We start from the raw sequence: 16724 nt of genomic DNA, 5'->3' as shown, positions 1-16724 counted from the left end.
TAAACCTAAGACATCTTATACATATTTAAATATTTAACCAGGTGCTCAAAACCCCTCCTAGGAAATTAACATGAAATAATAAGTCCCAAGAGGAATCCTTCCCTTGAGAACTGTATAAAACATACAGCAAAGAAGGTAAAGAAATGCCCCTAAGGTTAATTAACAAGAAGTACAAATAACACTATTGTTCTGTTTGTCTCAAGTACCGCCAGTACCTATTCCAAAGATACTCTGTTTTTAAAAAGTCAAGAACCCAATTCGTTTTGTATTTTGTTTTTTGGTTTTTCTTTTTTTGGAGGAGGGGAGGGAGTAGTTATTAATGAATTCTTATTTTATAATCAACTTGATCCAAAGACACTGTACCACTAAAACACCAGGCTTAAAACTGCATACCATATTTACTCAACTAGCTTTCATTCATGCTTTCATTTAGCAAATTTTCAGCTTTTTTTTTTAAGATTTTATTTATTTATTTGAGAGAGACAGAGAGCAGGAGCAGGGGCAGGAGGGTGCAGAGGGAGAGGGAGAAGCAGACTCCCCCACTGATGAGGGAGCCTGACATGGGGCTTGATCCCAGGACTCTGGGATCATGACCTGAGCTGAAGGCAGACATGGAGCCGACTGAGCCTCCCAGGAGCCCCTGGTTCAAGACAACAGGCTTGAACAAAAATATTTGTTCATGTGTTTATAAAAACATAAACCGAATGTGTTATCTCCCTGTTTAAAATGCTGCGATGGCTTCCTTTTCCTCTCTAATAGAGGTCAGCACCACTCCCCTCCAACTTGGTCATCAAACAGGCCTGACCTCTGCTTACTCTGCCAACCTCAGTTCCCATCACTCCTCACCACGTCACTCCATTCCAGCTACCCTGGCCCTCATTCAATGCCTCGGATAAGCCAGGCTCCTTTGCTGCTTCGGCCTTCTGAATTTGCTTTGCTTCCACTGAACACTAGTAAGAGGGAGGGCTACACTCAATGCCCCTGAAGAAAAAATTAAGTGTCCCTCCTCTGAAACCCTGAACTTTTTGGAAGCACTTATCCAAAATGTGGTTAAATAATTATGTTCTTATGGCTCTCTCCTCTACAGTAATATCATCTCTAATCTAATTCTTCCCCCGATGTAGAGCACAGTGCCCGGCATGGCAGGTAATGACGGATAACCTGTGCACTGCTCTTGCTAACACGTGATGCTCTCTGCTACCTGCTTTGCCACCATATGAGGAAGGTTCCACTATATTCAGTGGACTTGTGAAGAAATTAGAATAGAGGGCACCTGGGTGGCTCAGTGGGTTAAAGCCTCTGCCTTCGGCTCAGGTCATGATCCCAGGGTGCTGGGATCGAGCCCCACATCGGGCTCTCTGCTCTGTGGGGAGCCTGCTTTCTCCTCTCTCTCTGCCTGCCTCTCTGCCTACTTGTGATCTCTGTCAAATAAATAAATAAAATATTTTTTAAAAAGAAAGAAAGAAATTAGAATAGATCAGTACCTACCCTGAAGTTACCCAGCTCTTAAGTGGCAGAGCTGGAATTTGAGTCAGTAAAGATTTACTATAGACTTCATGGTTTTGCCTGTTTTTAGAGATTTATCCATTCATTTTGAGAGACAGAAAGCGCAAGCTGGGCAAGGAGAGGAGGAGAGAGAGAGAATCTCAAGCAGACTCCCTACAGAATGCAAAGCCCAACTTAGGACTCAATCCCATGACCCATGAGACCACATCCTGAGCCAAAATCAAGCAACTTAGCCACTCAGATGTCCCATTTGTTTGCTTTTAAGTAGGCTCCATACCTAGGGTGGAGCCCAACACCAGGCTTGAACTCATGGCCCTGAGACCAATACCTGAGCTGAGATCAAGAGTCGTGCGCTCAACCGACTGAGCCACCCAGGTGCCACTAGATTTCATATTCTTAACCATGAAGCAACAATTTGTTAAATGAAGCCCATGCTGGGGAAACACGTGCACAGGTCCACCACTGCTGTGATGGGAACAACCAACTGTTCATTATGACAAAGGGTCGAATGCACGAAGGGTTGTGCCAAACAGATCAGAAACGGACCTGGAGAAACAAAACATCCTAGTCTGCTCTGTTGAAGTTTAGTCCATCCTAAATCAACGGGAAAACAGTATAGGGTCTTAGAAGATTTATAACCAGATAACCAGATTTTCAGTATGAGAAATGGAGTAAACCATTTCAGAGCCTTCCACAATCTGGTAGATACAGATAAATATATATGTGTCAGGAAATTGAGAGAATTTCTATTTTAGGGCTTGTATCTTCTCTCCCATATACGAAACAAAAGAGCTACAGAGTGAATAGGGAGGTAGGTGAGGGGATTAGAGAGATGACATCATGAAGTCATGCGGACGACCCAAACTCCTTCTGAAGCAAGCAGGGCCGGGATAGACAAAGACTGATGGACTGCTCTAGATGAGAGACTAGAGGCCCGAGACTAAAATTTAAGATGTCAGAGGTACCACCATTCTAGATTAGGGCATCTCTGGTTTAGCTACGGAAGTGGGTCGCCAAATTGTAACAGATCAAAGTCATTGAAACCGAGGCCATATTTGAGATAACTTCCCTCGCATTTGATTACATCCCAGTTTCATATGAAATTTCATTTTATTTACTGATTTCACTTGAAGTTTTTTAAACTCTGGATTCCCTTTCACTTTTCATTTGAAGTTTCTAGTACTTGAACTACTTATAATGTAATCATCAGCGCAAATCTGAGAATTTCAAATCCCCATCTGTAGGACAACCTATTCAACATACTACCACTTTTCAGGTTTATTATCTTGGGTCCTACTCAAAAGATTTTTATCTAGGTGACAATACTTGAGTTTCACACCAATTTTAATAATATTTCAGCTACTGTACCAAACATGGTAATAATAATAATGATGGTCTATCACCCACTACCATCCACAGGGCTGGCATCCCTAAAACCTGTCTCTCTGATTTGAGGCCATCAGGGAGAGGCACCTGGCTGGCCCAGTTGGTTAAATATCTGAATCTTGATTTCTGCTCAGGTCATGATCTCAGGATCATGAGATCGGATCCCGTGCCTGGCCCTGTGCTGAGCAGGGAGCCTGCTTAAGATTTCCTCTCTCCCTTTCCCTTTGCCCCTCCCCACCTCTCTAAAAAAAATATAATAATAATCAGAGTCTCCTGAATGGGTGGAAGGGAAGGGATCACCTGGTTTTTCCAAGGAATGAGAGACCCAACCACTTGCCTAGGACTTCAATCCAAACCACCCAGAATTAGCCTCACACACGCCTTCAGATGGTTGCTGCGTCAATCCTGAGGGTTGTACAGGGTTGTACAGCTCCACTTGGTTTGTTCCTTTTTGGCTCCTTTCTCTACAGACTTTTCTTTCCTTTGTTTCTGCTAGGCTAATGGCCACCCGTCCACCCATTTAAAAATTATGCCCTCTCCTAATCTTTCTATTCTCTTCTCTTAATGTCTTTTTACAAACTGCTGCTATCTCCTCTCCCCCTCTCCCTGCCCTTGTAACGTCTAAGGCCTTTTTTAATTCCTTCACTGTCATTCTAGTTGGGTTTCAAGAAGGATAAAAATAAACATGTGTGCTCAATCACCATGGTGAAGCAGATGTGTCATTCTAGTTTTTTATGAGGTTAGATTAAATGTTTCCAGTCTGAGTGCCTCTCCAAACCTAATGGGGGTAGCTCTGAGCTATTTTTAATGTTTTTTAAAGGTTAACTGAAAAATACATTTATCCATAATGAGACCATGAAGGGTGACATTACATTTCTTTACTCCATGTGTTACTCCTGGTTCACTCATTCATTCAATGTTTTCACAGGGACTACTATAACCTCCACACTGCCCCAAATTCCAGGCATTCAGCTGTAAATGAAACAAAGCCTCTTGATTTCATGGAGTTTCTACTGTAATAGGATAAACAACTAAGCAACTATGTGTCTTATACTGATCATGAACTCTGGCAATTATGTGCCTTTGATTACAAAAAATTGAAAAAGAATTAATGTAATTAGTGTAAGAGGATCACAAGGCACTCACAGAATTTAGAAAGTAGATCACCCTGTGTTAGTACCTAGTAAGAACCAACAGGGGTGAGATTAAGTGAAACTATTTTTCCAAAGCGGGAAGAGGGATCAAAGCCGGGCCAAAAGATCTTTGTGGACCAACACTAACTGCGGCATTATTTACAGCACGGGAAATGTGGAAACAATCGAAACAGCCTACAGTCGGGGAAAGCTTAACTCACATGTTCCATAAACAACGATGCACGCAGCTATAACACGATGTGTGTGAGAGACACTTAGGGCATGAGAAAGCACTCATTAATAGTGCTTAAAGTGGAAAAGTTAGATATAAAACTATATACAATACCAACTATATGAAGCCAACGAAAAACAAATCTGCCGAGAAAAAAAATACGTTAAAATGGCAAACTTTATTCTAGATTGTGGATCAATGGTTTTTAACAGCATCCTCATCCTATGGTGACTTGTTAGAGACACAAATTCTCACACAAATTCGGGCCTGAGAGCTTAGCAATCTATGTTTCAACAAACCCTCTGGGTGATTCTGACCTCACTGCAGTCTGGGTACTGCTCTAGATAATGAGATGATGGGTAAATTCTATTTTTATTATTATTTTTTCTTTCTTATATAAATTTCAACTTGACTTCTCTATGTGAGACACAGAGACTAAGGACATTGGTGTTGGAGACGGACTTGAATGGAGCCCTTGCTTCACGACGGAGCTAGTGACCTTGGATAGTACCTTCCTCAATACTGATTACTTAAAAAAATAACTTGGTCGCATCTTTCAACGCCTCAACGATTTCACTCTACTCTCACCTGGCTTACATGGTTTCTGACAAAATCCAGGTAAGGTGACTGCTTTCCTCTGGCATCTTTCAAGATTTTCTTGTCATCTTTGGTTTTCTGCAGTTTGACTAGGAGATGCCCTGGCAATATTTTTTGGTATTTACCCTGCTTGGTCTTCTTCTCTTAGTTTCCTGGATCTACTTTGGTATCTTGGGATGTTTGGGGGAAAACTCGTCCATTACCACTACAAATATTTCTTCCGCTCCATTCTTTCATTCTCGTCCTTCTGGTATTCCCACTGTGTCCTTTACACCTTCAAGAAACTGTCCCACAGCTCTCATGCTGGGGTTTTTTTTCATTCTTTTTGCTCTTTGTATTTCAGTTTGAGACGTTTCTATTGAAATAATCAAATTCTGTCATTCTTTCCTCAATGTTGAGTCTGCTGACGGACCCACCAAAGGTATTCTTCTGTTCCGCTGCATTCAATTTCTAACATTTCCCTTTGATTCCGCGTCTCTGCTTACAGTATGCATTTGTTCTTGAATGTTGCCTTTTTCCATCGGAGCCCTCAACATATTAATCCTAGCTCTTTTAAATTTCTTTTTTTTTAAATTTTATTTTATTTATTTGACAGACAGAGATCACAAGTAGGCAGAGAGGCAGGCAGAGAGAGAGAGAGAGAGGAGGAAGCAAGCTCTCCGCCAAGCAGAGAGTCCAACTTGGGGCTCGATCCCAGGACCCTGGGATCATGACCTGAGCCGAAGGCAGAGGCTTTAACCCACTGAGCCACCCAGGCGCCCCCTGAGTTTAGTTCTGATGCTTACTTGGTCTCCGAAGGTGTTTTTGCTTTTGCATGCCTTCTAATTTTTTGTTGAAAGCCAGGCATACCGCTCAAGTTATAGGACCTAAGACAGTCAGTCAAGAGGCTTCATAACAATTTGGCCAAGAACAGGGCTGTATTTAATCTTCGCCACAGCTGTATTCCTCTAAGGAGTCCTGAAGTAATGTGCGCCACACACAGTTCAGCGGCAATCCACGATTACTGTACTACAACTCTGTGATGTGGTGGTCAAGTTAAGCGAAGGAAAGCATTCTACCTCATAATCAAACTTCAGTCTTTTACTGGACTTGTCTTTGGGCTGTGACCTTCACAAGTGTTTTTTGGCTTCTCTCTGCCCCCTCAGACGAGATAGGACTGCTACAGGGGACCCGAGTTGGTTAAATGCAGGCAGGGGAGCACAAAGCTCTGGGAAAAGTCTTTTCCACCAGAAGGGTGGGTCTTTGTTATGCAGAATGCTCTGAGACTTCAAAATGTTTACCTTCCCCCTCCCCCTGCTAGAGCAACATGGGGTCTTTCTTGGCTCTTTACCAGATGACCTGGCAGGTTTCTGGAAGCAAAACCCAGGCCAATAGGTGGCATCTCCGAGGACTACAGGTTCCCGGGCAGTCTCTCACACTTAACAGTATTTTGGATGTACTCAATATCTCCATTTCATCTGTTTTAAATTATGATAAAACAGACTAAGAAATTAACCAGCTCAAGCACCATACAGTTCCGTAGTGTTAGGTACATTCACATTGTTGTACAACCCATCTCTAGAACTTTTCATCTTGCAAACACTGAAGCTCTATTCCATTAACTAACAAGCTCCCTCTTCCCCTTCCCCCTGGCAACCACCATTCTACTCTCTGTTCCTACAAATCTACGTACCTCATGTAAGCAGAATTACACAGTACTGGTCCTTCTGCGACTGGTTAAATTCACTTACAATAGTATCTTCAAGATTCAGCCTTGTGGCAGCATTAAGTCAGAATTTTTTCCCTTTTTAAAGATGGGTAATATTGCCAGGTATGATCACACTGCATTTTGTGCAACCATTCATCCACTGATGGACACCTGAGTTGCTTTTACCTTTTGGCTACTGTGAATAATGGTGCTATGAACACGGGTGTGCAAAGACTTATTCAAGTTCCTGCTTTCAATTATTTTGGGTATAAAGCCAGATGTAGAGTTGCTGGATCTATATGGTAATTCAGTATCTGAATTTTTGAACAACTGCGATACTATTTTCCGCAGTAGTTGTACCATTTCACATGCCCATCAACAAGCACACAGGACCTCCAATCTCTCCACACCTTGCCAGTGCTAATTTTTTTACCGTAGTCATCCTAAGGGGTGTGACGTGCTATCTCACTGTCCACTTGACTTGTTAAGATACGAATTTTCTTCACTGATTTTGATAGGTAAGTACAAAGATAAAATTCAGTCCAGTTTTTCTCCAAGTTTTATTCTAAATTAGAGGAAATAAATTGTAAGTTTTCTTCTTCAGTTAGTCTCTATGTCGATTGTTATCTGTCTAAAACAAGGAGAAAACTGCTAAATGGTCCTCAAAATAGGCATGGATGATGCATCATGTGTGATCAAGAATTGGTAAGACTTAGATTTAAGTTTTCCTTAACTTCTAGATTCCATGCCACACATATACCGATAGCTACAAATTTCCTAGACTGTGCCAAGTACTTTTCTTCCTGTTTATTCAGCATTTCTTTTCTGCCAGGCATCACGGTGGGTCCTGGGGATATAAAGATGAGTAAGACCACACCATCTCCATTACAACAACATTATGAAGTAGGTAAAATTCTTCCCACTTTACATTTGAGGAACTACAGGCTCCTGAGGTCTTAGCATCTTGGCTAAGATCAGACAGAGCTTGGGGTCTTACCCCACTTTTCTACTACTCCATTGTATACCCTGCACTACTAACAGTTTCCTTTTTAAAAAGTAATATCCACCTGTAGTTTGTTTCTTACCTTAGATTTTCAAATGTTGGGTTTTCAGAGGAAAGGCACAATACAAAGAAATAAACAAAAACTTGTAAAACTCTACCATTCAGGAGTTGATAGTTGAATTAGAGACACTTAACCAACCAATGCAAAGAAACAATATTTTTATACAAAAATAGTAAATCCTAAAGCAAACTTTAAATATCTGAGGCTTACTGAAAAAACTGACATACCTTCCAAAGCTCCTTGCCCTGCCAAGTTAGCGGATTTTATTCCTAAGCAGTTTGTTTCCTAGACATGATTCTAATTATAAACAGAAGTTCTTTGCAGTCCTATGTAAAATTCTCGAGGAGATAGAGACAATAAGTTTAAAAGATTCAAAGAATCGACAATTGAGTTGATTCTCTAAACAAAACAAAACAAAACAGAAGGAAAAGGAAAAAAGTGTTCTGGCTGAGCAAACTTGAAAGAAATAATAGAACTTCAAAAAACAATTTTTGCTATCCCATTTCAAATATTCTTTCAGTAAAACAAAATTAGCTTTTTGAAATTAACTTGATTCTAAAATTTAAATTCCTTTTTTTTGTTAGCTAACATAACTACGTAGGTGGGTTTTTGTTTTTTTTTAAGATTTTATTTATTTATTTGGCAGATGGAGATCACAAGTAGGCAGAGAGGCAGGCAGAGAGAGGGGAGGAAGCAGGCTCCCTGCTGAGCAGAGAGCCCAATGCAGGACTCGATCCCAGGACCCTTAAGATCATGACCTGAGCTAAAAACAGAGCCTTTAACTCACTGAGCCACCCAGGCGCCCACTACATACATTTTTTAATCTAGGAAAAAATAAATTATTTTTTAAAAGATTTTATTTATTTATTTGTCAGAGAGCACACACAAAGAGAGCAGCAGGCAGAGGGGAGAGAAGCAGGCTCCCTGCTGAGCAAGGAGCCTGAGGCGGGACTCAATCCTAAGACCCTGGGGTCAAGACGTTAAGCCAAAAGAGCTTAATTGACTAAACCACCTATGTGCCCCTAGGAAAAAAAATGATAAAATATGTTAAACCACAAAAAAACGCTACAAAGGAACAGAACAACTTCAGTGTACATAATCTTATACGAAACTTATAAATAGAACATAATAGCCTGTCATAGTTATTTTTTGTTACCAATGTCCTCTGTACTTTAACGAAGATTAATTCCTAAATGTTGAAGAAGAGCTGGATAGGATATAAATCTAGAAGCTTAAACTTCCTCTGAAACTTTCTCAAGATTAAAGATAAATTATTTAAAATATATGAAAATCAGTTAAGGTGGGGTACCTGGGTGGCTCAGTCAGTTAAGCGTCTGCCTTTGGCTCAGGTCATGATCTCATGGTCCTGGGATCAAGTCCTACATCAGGCTCTCTGCTCAGCGGGGAGTCTGCTTCTCCCTCTCCCTCTGATCCTCCTGTCCACTAGTGCTATCTCAAGTAAGTAAATAAAATCTTTAAAAAGAAAATATATGCATGTTTCTACATAGAGAATTTTTGTAGTTGTTGTTTTTAAAAACAGGCCAGTGAATACTTTGGCTCTCAAAAAATACTTTTTCAGGGGTACCTTGAAGGCTCATCGTCAGTTGAGGGACCAACTCTTGGTATCAGCTCAGGTAATGACCTCATGGATCATGGGATCGAGCCCAGTGTTGGGGAGTCAGCTTGAGATTTTCTCTGCCCCTTCCCTCTCTTTCTCTCTGAAATAAACAAACATATCTTTTTAAAAATACGTTGAGCCAGAAGTAATAGAAGTTTATTGCTTACTTGTAAGAATGAGGGAAAAAAAAAACAAAAAAACACAACTAGTGTATGTAGTTTTGGGTACAGAATAGATTTTTAGTTAATAGCAAGTAATGTTTTGGCTAAAATATAAACATCTTTAATTAATACAAATATTCTCTATTCAGTAAATATTGTGCTCCTACAATGTGCTGGGAACCTCCTCAAGACACTGAGTGTAACAGATCAGAAAATGGTCCCCTTTCTTATAGCAGCCATGTCTGCAGTAGCCAAAATACGGAAAGAGCCCCGATGCCCACTGACAAATAAATGGATAAAGATGTGGTATTAGGGGCACATGGGTGGCTCAGTGGGTTAAAGCCTCTGCCTTCAGCTCAGGTCATGATCCCAGGGTCCTGGGATTGAGCCCCGAATCAGGCTCTCTGATCGGCAGGGAGCCTGCTTCCTCCTCTCTCTCTGCTTGCCTCTCTGCCTTCTTGTGATCTCTGTCAAATAAATAAATAAAATCTTAAAAAAAAAAAAAAAAAGATGTGGTATTATATATATACAATGGATTATTACTCAGCTATCAAAGAGAATGAAATCTTGAATTTGCAACAACATGGATGGAACTAGAAGGTACCATGCTAAGCAAAATAAGCCAGAGAAAGACAAACACTGTATGATTCACTCATATGTGGAATTTAAATAAAACAGATGAACATAGGGGAAGGGAAGAAAAATAAAATAAGAAAAAAACAGAGCAAGGCAAGCCAAAAGGGACTCTTAACTGGAGGGAACAAACTGAGGGTTGCTGGAGGGAAGGTGTGTGGGGGAATGGGATACCGGGTGATGGGCATTAAGGAGGGCTCATTGTATCTAGTGAGTACTCGGTGTCCTATGAAACTGATGAATCATTGAACTCTACCCCTGAAGCTAATAATACACTATATGCTAACCAAATTGAATGTAAATAAAAATTTTTTTTAATGGTCCTTTCCTCTTAAAGCTAACAGGGTACTGGATATATGCTCCAAAACTATCCTTTCTTTTGTGTGATTCCACGCTCATCAAGGACCTTTTGAAATATAAATTCACCCTCCCCAAAAGCTTAATACTCATAAAGCAAAATACTACATTGCTGAGATCAGCTTTCTGGTTAAAGTGTCAGCATACCCCTACTCAATTTAAAATTAATTAGTTCGCTTGAGTGAAACCCCAAAGCCTTGATCAATTATGATTACTGGTGAGATGTAATTTCTCAACCTTCAGGGCTGAGAATCAAATCCAGGAGTGCAGTTATGTCCAAAGATGGTAACTGCCAAATGAGTTGCTAGTTTACCCTCAGGCAACATGGCGTCATTTCATCATGTCCTACCAACTGCAATTACAATCAACTTGTAAAACTGTTAAGCATAAATAAGATATACCATATAACACTGGTTCTCAACCAATGTTGAGATTTAATATCCAGTCTGGTCCCCAGCTCACTGCTCTCTCCCCTCCACCCATGTCTTATCTCCTCTACTGATCTCACCTTTTTTTTTTCTTTTAAAGATCTTATTTATTTCTTTGACAGCGAGACAGAGAGAGAGCACAAGTAGGCAGAGCCACAGGCAGAGGCAGAGGAAGGGGAAGAAGCAGGCTCTCTACTGAGCAGGGAGCCTCACATAGGACTGGATCCCAGGACCCCGGGACAATGACATGAGCCTAAGGCAGCGGCTTGAGCAACTGAGCCACCCAGTGCCCTGATCCCACCTTTCTCGAAAGTCAAGTTTTTTTCCCTCAAAATCCTCACTTAAGGAGAACACCCTCCACAGGCATTCAACATATGTCAACAGAATGAATGACATCCAGCCTTTGTCATTACTTCTATAGTTATGGACAGAACTGTTTCTTCCTCTGGATTTATTCTAAATAGAAAAGTATTTCTGAAAAGTGAAACATCAGAAAAGCTTTTTTTTTTTAAGAAAGTAAAGAAAAAGTTGGATTTGAGACACAATCCAGTGCGTTCTCTGCTGACCTAATCAACCTTAAAAAAATAAACATCCGTAATTAACATGTTAATTTATCTTGTTCCACTTTTTTGTAAATAATAATAACGACGAAATCATGTGGTTTTCTGGGGCAGTTTTTAAAAATTTGTCTTAAAGCAACACCTGGCTGGCCTAGTCCGAAGAGCATGTGACTCTTGATCTCCTGTCGGGGAGTTCGAGCCCCACACTGGGTGTAGAAACTACTTATAAAAACAAAAATAAACTCCAAAAAATAAAAATAAAAAACCCTTTAAAATCAGTCTTAAAAAAAAAAAAAGGAATCACTTTCTTCGGATGCCCCTTTTACTTTTAAAGCAGCGCAATAAAAAATGAGGCCTCTCCGTAAAGGTAACATCTCGAACACACTTCCGAGTCTTCAGACTTGACGGTCCTAAAAATAAACCAAATCGCATTCCTCTTATCCACAGGCAGGCAGATCTTCGGCCCCGTTTCCACGGTTTCTCCGCCGATTTTCTGTGATTTTAGCCACACGAGTGACTGACTAGCTCAGGGCCGGTTTCTGCACTTGTGAATGTGAACCTGATGACACTCGGCCGCAGGCTGAGGGAAGGGACACGTGACACGGTGTTCGCAGCTCCCCAGCCAGGAAACGAGGACGAACTGTAATTTCATTTCCCAGATGCTGACCTCGACGGGTGGCCGGGGTTTTGCCAGGAGGGTGCCCGCGGGCGCACACGCACGGGCTGTTCCCTTGGAGCAACCGAGGAAGGGGCCGGGGCTCCGGCTGGCGCGGACACGACGTCAAGGGTCGCGGCGCAACGTGGACGCCCAGGGTTCCGCCCGCGCTTCCGCCGCCCAGCGCCGCCGCCTGCGGGCAGCTCTCCCGCCCTCCTCACGCGGCCGCGCGCCAGGGCTCCGACCCGCCCCCCGCGGGCGCGCGCTTCGGAGGCCGCAGCCGCGGAGGGGGCGCCCGCGAGCCGGAAAGGCCGTCCCCCCGCCGTCACCCCTCGTCCCGCTCACGTCCCCACCGAGCAGGCAAAATGGAGGCGGCGGGCGTGTTCCCGGCGGGCGGGGCTGCCGTGCGGCCCGAGGGTCCGCCGGGCGCGGGCGGCCACAGCCGGGCCGCCCCGGGTGCCCGCAGCCCCGCAGCCGCCGGTGTGGCGCCTGCGGCACAGAGGCCGGGGCGAGACTGGAGGCGGGGTGCCGGCGGCGAACAAGGACGCCATTATCGGCCTCGGCCGCCGGAGCCGCGGCTCGGAGCTCCCGGGGAGGGGGAAGGGGGGAGACGGGGGAGGAGGGAAGGAGGGGGACGGGGCGGGGCTCAGGCGTCGGCAGGGAGGCAGCGGGCGCCAGGCTGCAGGGCGCGTCCGTGGCCCCCTGCCCTGTGGGCCTTCTCCCCGCGGGGCCGACTCTGCTGGAGGGCGGCCCACCCCGCCCGGCGCGCCCCGGTGCGGGCCCCGGTCTTACCTGTGCCTTCCCTTTCTTTATCGTCCGCCATCTTGCTGCGGAGCCGTCGCCCGGGAGATGCCTGGCGTCACCCTGGGTCGTGGCGTCCTTGCCCCTTCCAGCCACCGCGCGAGTCTGGCCTGAGGCACCGGCGGCTCCGAACCCCGAGGGCGGGAGACCCCCGGGGCGGGGGCGGAGGGGAGGCTCGTCGCGCGCGCGCCTCTCCCTCCCGCTCCCCCTCCCCCCGCGCGCGCCCCCACCCCTTCCGCCCCTCTCCCGCGGCCCGAGCGCTGCCTTCTCCGGCCTGGGGGGTCGAGGGAGTGAGCGAGCCACGGGCCCCGTTCTCCCTCCTCCCGCCCCGCGTGGGGACTCGCAGACCCCACTCCCTCCCCGCCCGTGGGTACGACGGATTTGAAAGCGCGGCCGGAGAGCCGGGGGCGGACCTCGCGGCTGGCCCGGGGGCCGGGAGGCCGGGCGGGCTCGGGGTGGGGGGCATCCCAGCCGGCACCCCGACCCGGGCCGGCGGGGCCCACGCGCGTCGCCAAGGCGGCAGTGGCTGACACAGCCTGGAAGGGTCTCATGGCAACGGAGACGGGCCCGGCGGGCCGCCTCGACCCCGACGTTGAATGTCCTAGCTCGTGAGGTTGGACGTGACCTCCGGCTAAGGTTACTACTGAGAAGTTGTACCTGCCGCGTTTCTGAAACTTCGCAGCTGTCGCAGGGTGTTCCATTTTTGTCTGGGTTTAAGGATCAGCTCCTTCTGCTAGAATTTTTTTTTTTAATAATTTTCTTGAATTACGTGATTCAAACGAATACACGATTTTAAAGCTAATCTTGGATGATTTTTAAGTGTTTGCCTATTAGTTTAAAGGATATTGTGTGAAAATGTATGAACTGTTAACTGTAAATGTTGAAACCTTCAGAGTACAAGGTACTACTCTGTGATGATTTTCTTAACATTCTCCTTTTATTCTGGTCCTGTGATTTCTCAGTAAGCCCAGAAGCCAACTGTTCTTAATTAAAATAACCTTTTTCTATAGAATGTACTCGTTTGGTGCTGTGACCAGCATTCTCTTTTTTGAAACTGATGAGAAACTATTGAATCATCACAAAATGGCTTCTGTTAGAAAATAGGTACTTACATAAAACGAATACGGTTGTTTACAGTTAATTCTGGACTTCCCAGAATATGGGAAAGTAATCATTAGCATTGACATAATATTTAAATTTCGTAGTCATTATAGTCTGGTAGTTTGTTTTGAAAGACGCCCTCTTTGCATATAGATAATGAAGGGCTTTGAAATAAAAGTCGGAAAACCTCAGCTTTGGGCTCGGGTTGACTTCTCACCCACTGTGCCTTCTCATAGGCTGTTTGCAGTTTCCTTTTTCTGGAATGCCCTCCCCCAGCCCCTCCCTGCCCTAACATTCACCCTCCCACAGACACTGGGGCGGCTCCCTCCCAGTTGTCAGTGACCTCCTTGAAGGACACCTGCACCTTGAAGCTTTCCGGGTCAAGCTTTTCCTTACAGGAGTCCAGAACTCACATTCTAGAGCCTCTTCGATTGATTTGCAATGACTTTGTATATTTGCTTGTACTGTAAGCTCTTGAGGACAGGAAACACTTTATTTGTCCCTGTATCCCCTGTGCCTACAATAATTCTTAAATTCTTGCATCTGAAATAATACATGTTTTAAAAAATTAAAGACTGGGGTTAGTCTTTCCAATGACTTATTAAGAAATGATTATTTAGAGGCGCCTGGATGGCTCAGTAAGTTAAAGCCTCTGCCTTTGGCTCAGGTCATGATCTCAGGGTCCTGGGATGGAGCCCTGCAGGCTCTCTGCTCAGCAGGGAGCCTGCTTCCTCTCTGCCTGCTTCTCTGCCTACTTGTGATCTCTGCCTGTCAAATAAATAGAATCTTAAAAAAAAAAATTATTTAGATTATTCCAAACCACATTAATTTCTACAGCAGATTTAAGACCATACTGTTTCTCTAAATTGGGATGAGTAAAAAAGCAGTGTGTGTTAACCCCTCCCTCCAGTTAGATTTGAAGACAGAAGCCTGATGTATAAATCTTTTATGTACTCACAGTACATCACCTAATTTGGGACACGTATTAGGAGATTAATACATATTTTTAAATTGACTAGCTTATTACACATAAAAATGTATCATTATTTTGGAAAACTCCACAAAATGGAAAAAAAGTAGTTATCCAAATGACAAAATAGAGGCCCACAATACCAACGAGTAATTACCTACTTTATGCTATCTGACTTGACTTTCCACTTGTCTTTGGTTGTGGAAAACTGACTTCTGATTATATTACGATTTTAATTCTTTAAAAATATTATTAGTTTGTTTTGAACAACAGCAAATTAACCACAGCCATTTTTTCCCTTTAATTTGTTTCTGAACTATGGCTTTGAGCACTCAAGCGCTCTTTCACTTACGATTCTCAGAGTGATTTTTCTGAGTTTGTCTGAAATTCCAAACTGGAAAATTATTTTTGGTCCCACTCAGACATTATACAATCTCGGGGCTAAATCAAACTACTAGCCTATTCAAAACAAAACAAAACAAGGGCATGATTTTAGACAATGACGTGCTTGATTAATTATTCAATGGGGCCAGGTTATGTCCTTTTGCAGGTTTGCATTTATAGTGAGTTAAATCTGTTCATGCAGGCACCAGTTCCATGCTAGTGAGGGAACACAGATATTTCTTCTGAATACAATCGACTCAAGTTACCTGAGAGGTGGCTGACATGGAAAGGGTAAGTTGTGTGAGTAAGGCAAAATCATAGCCAAAAAATCTTCACCCATATCTACTTAACTATTCTGGGAATAATTGAAACCTCCTTGGATAAGGAATAATTGAAAAAACAAAAACTGGATTTTCCTTGGCGGTTACGGTGGACTGACACAAGCCTAGGCAAGTCATTTATTTCATCTCTTTAAAACTCCATTATCTCAGGGCACCTGGGTAGCTCAGTCGGTTAAGCAGCTGACTCTTGGTCTCTGCTCAGGTCATGATCTTAGGGTCCTGGGATCAAGCCCCCCAATGGGGCTCTGTGCTCAGCGTGAGCCTGCTTGTCTTTATCTGGATCTTTATCTCTAAACTAAATAAAATTCTTTTAAAAATATAAAGTAAAATAAATAAATAAATAAAGCTGTTAACTCATGAGGTGCCTGGGTGGCCCAGTCAGTTAAGTGTCTGTCTTCAGCTCAGGGCAGGATCTCAGAGTCCTAGGCGCTCTGCTCAGTGGGGAGTCTGCGTCTCTGTTTCCCTCTGCCTGCCCCCCTCACTCCTGCTCTCTCCCTCTCCGTCAAATAAATAAAATCTTTTAAACAAAACAAAAACTCTTGTTAACTCAGGAAAAAATGGCAATGTCCAAACTCCCTATCTTGGAGTTTTCATGAGACCCCATAGATGTAACTTGCAAGCTTTTGAAAGCTTAAGAACTTGAAAGGAAATCCACTTTCTTTGAGATAAACCCCCATTTCCATGTAGGAAGGAGCCCTCTGCGGTCAAACTCCAGCTTCTTTCCTGAGAATTCAGCTTCCACTGGGAGAGTTTGCTTTTCCAGGGCTTTTCTACACAACAGGAGGTAATCTGATTCCAGGCCTCACACCCTTCAGTTTGAGAACCTGCACCCCCATGACATCTGGAGTCCTTATTCTAGAGCTTGGCATCTTAGGTGTGCGGCCCCTTCCTGGTTTCCACCTTCCCATTTTGAAACCTCAAGTAGAAGTGGCTTTAAGCATATCTCAACTCCTTGAGCTCTAGACGCAGGAAGTGAGAGGGAGGCAGTTACTTTCCCTGGTTTGTCTAATTCCGGTTTCCTAAAAAAGGTTACAACCCTTCCCTAGATGATTAACATCAAGAAGGTCCAGCCCTGGGGCGTCTGTGGAAGAACATGTGACTCCTGATCTC

General features: G+C 43.8%; 2 protein-coding genes across 11 annotated transcripts in view; one reads left to right on the top strand and one right to left on the bottom strand.

Moving 5' to 3' along the window:
- EFCAB2 (EF-hand calcium binding domain 2) overlaps nucleotides 1–12951 on the bottom strand; it is a 108672-nt gene extending 95721 nt beyond the window's left edge. For 4 of the 10 annotated variants that reach the window (XM_059145209.1, XM_059145208.1, XM_059145212.1 and 1 more), the window contains exon 1: nucleotides 12810–12887. Coding sequence is in view for 1 of the 10 variants with exons in the window: in XM_059145219.1 (XP_059001202.1) it covers nucleotides 12810–12840 (31 nt within the window). In the remaining 9 variants the exon portion in view is untranslated. Of the gene's footprint in view, nucleotides 1–12809 lie in introns of all 10 variants that reach the window. The other 6 variants (XM_059145217.1, XM_059145218.1, XM_059145219.1 and 3 more) reach the window with 5 other exon arrangements.
- Nucleotides 12374–14719, top strand: LOC131814371 (translation initiation factor IF-2). Its single transcript, XM_059145207.1, is given in 2 exon segments — nucleotides 12374–12854; nucleotides 12857–14719. Coding segments are annotated over 2 exon segments (819 nt in total). The 5' UTR covers nucleotides 12374–12382; the 3' UTR covers nucleotides 13204–14719.
- Nucleotides 14720–16724: the final 2005 nt, after the last annotated feature.

The sequence above is a fragment of the Mustela lutreola genome, chromosome 14, assembly GCF_030435805.1.
Source record: "Mustela lutreola isolate mMusLut2 chromosome 14, mMusLut2.pri, whole genome shotgun sequence".
Lineage (NCBI taxonomy): Eukaryota > Metazoa > Chordata > Mammalia > Carnivora > Mustelidae > Mustela > Mustela lutreola.
The sequence above is the reverse complement of the archived record's forward strand: the minus strand, read 5'-3'. Positions and strand labels throughout refer to the sequence as shown.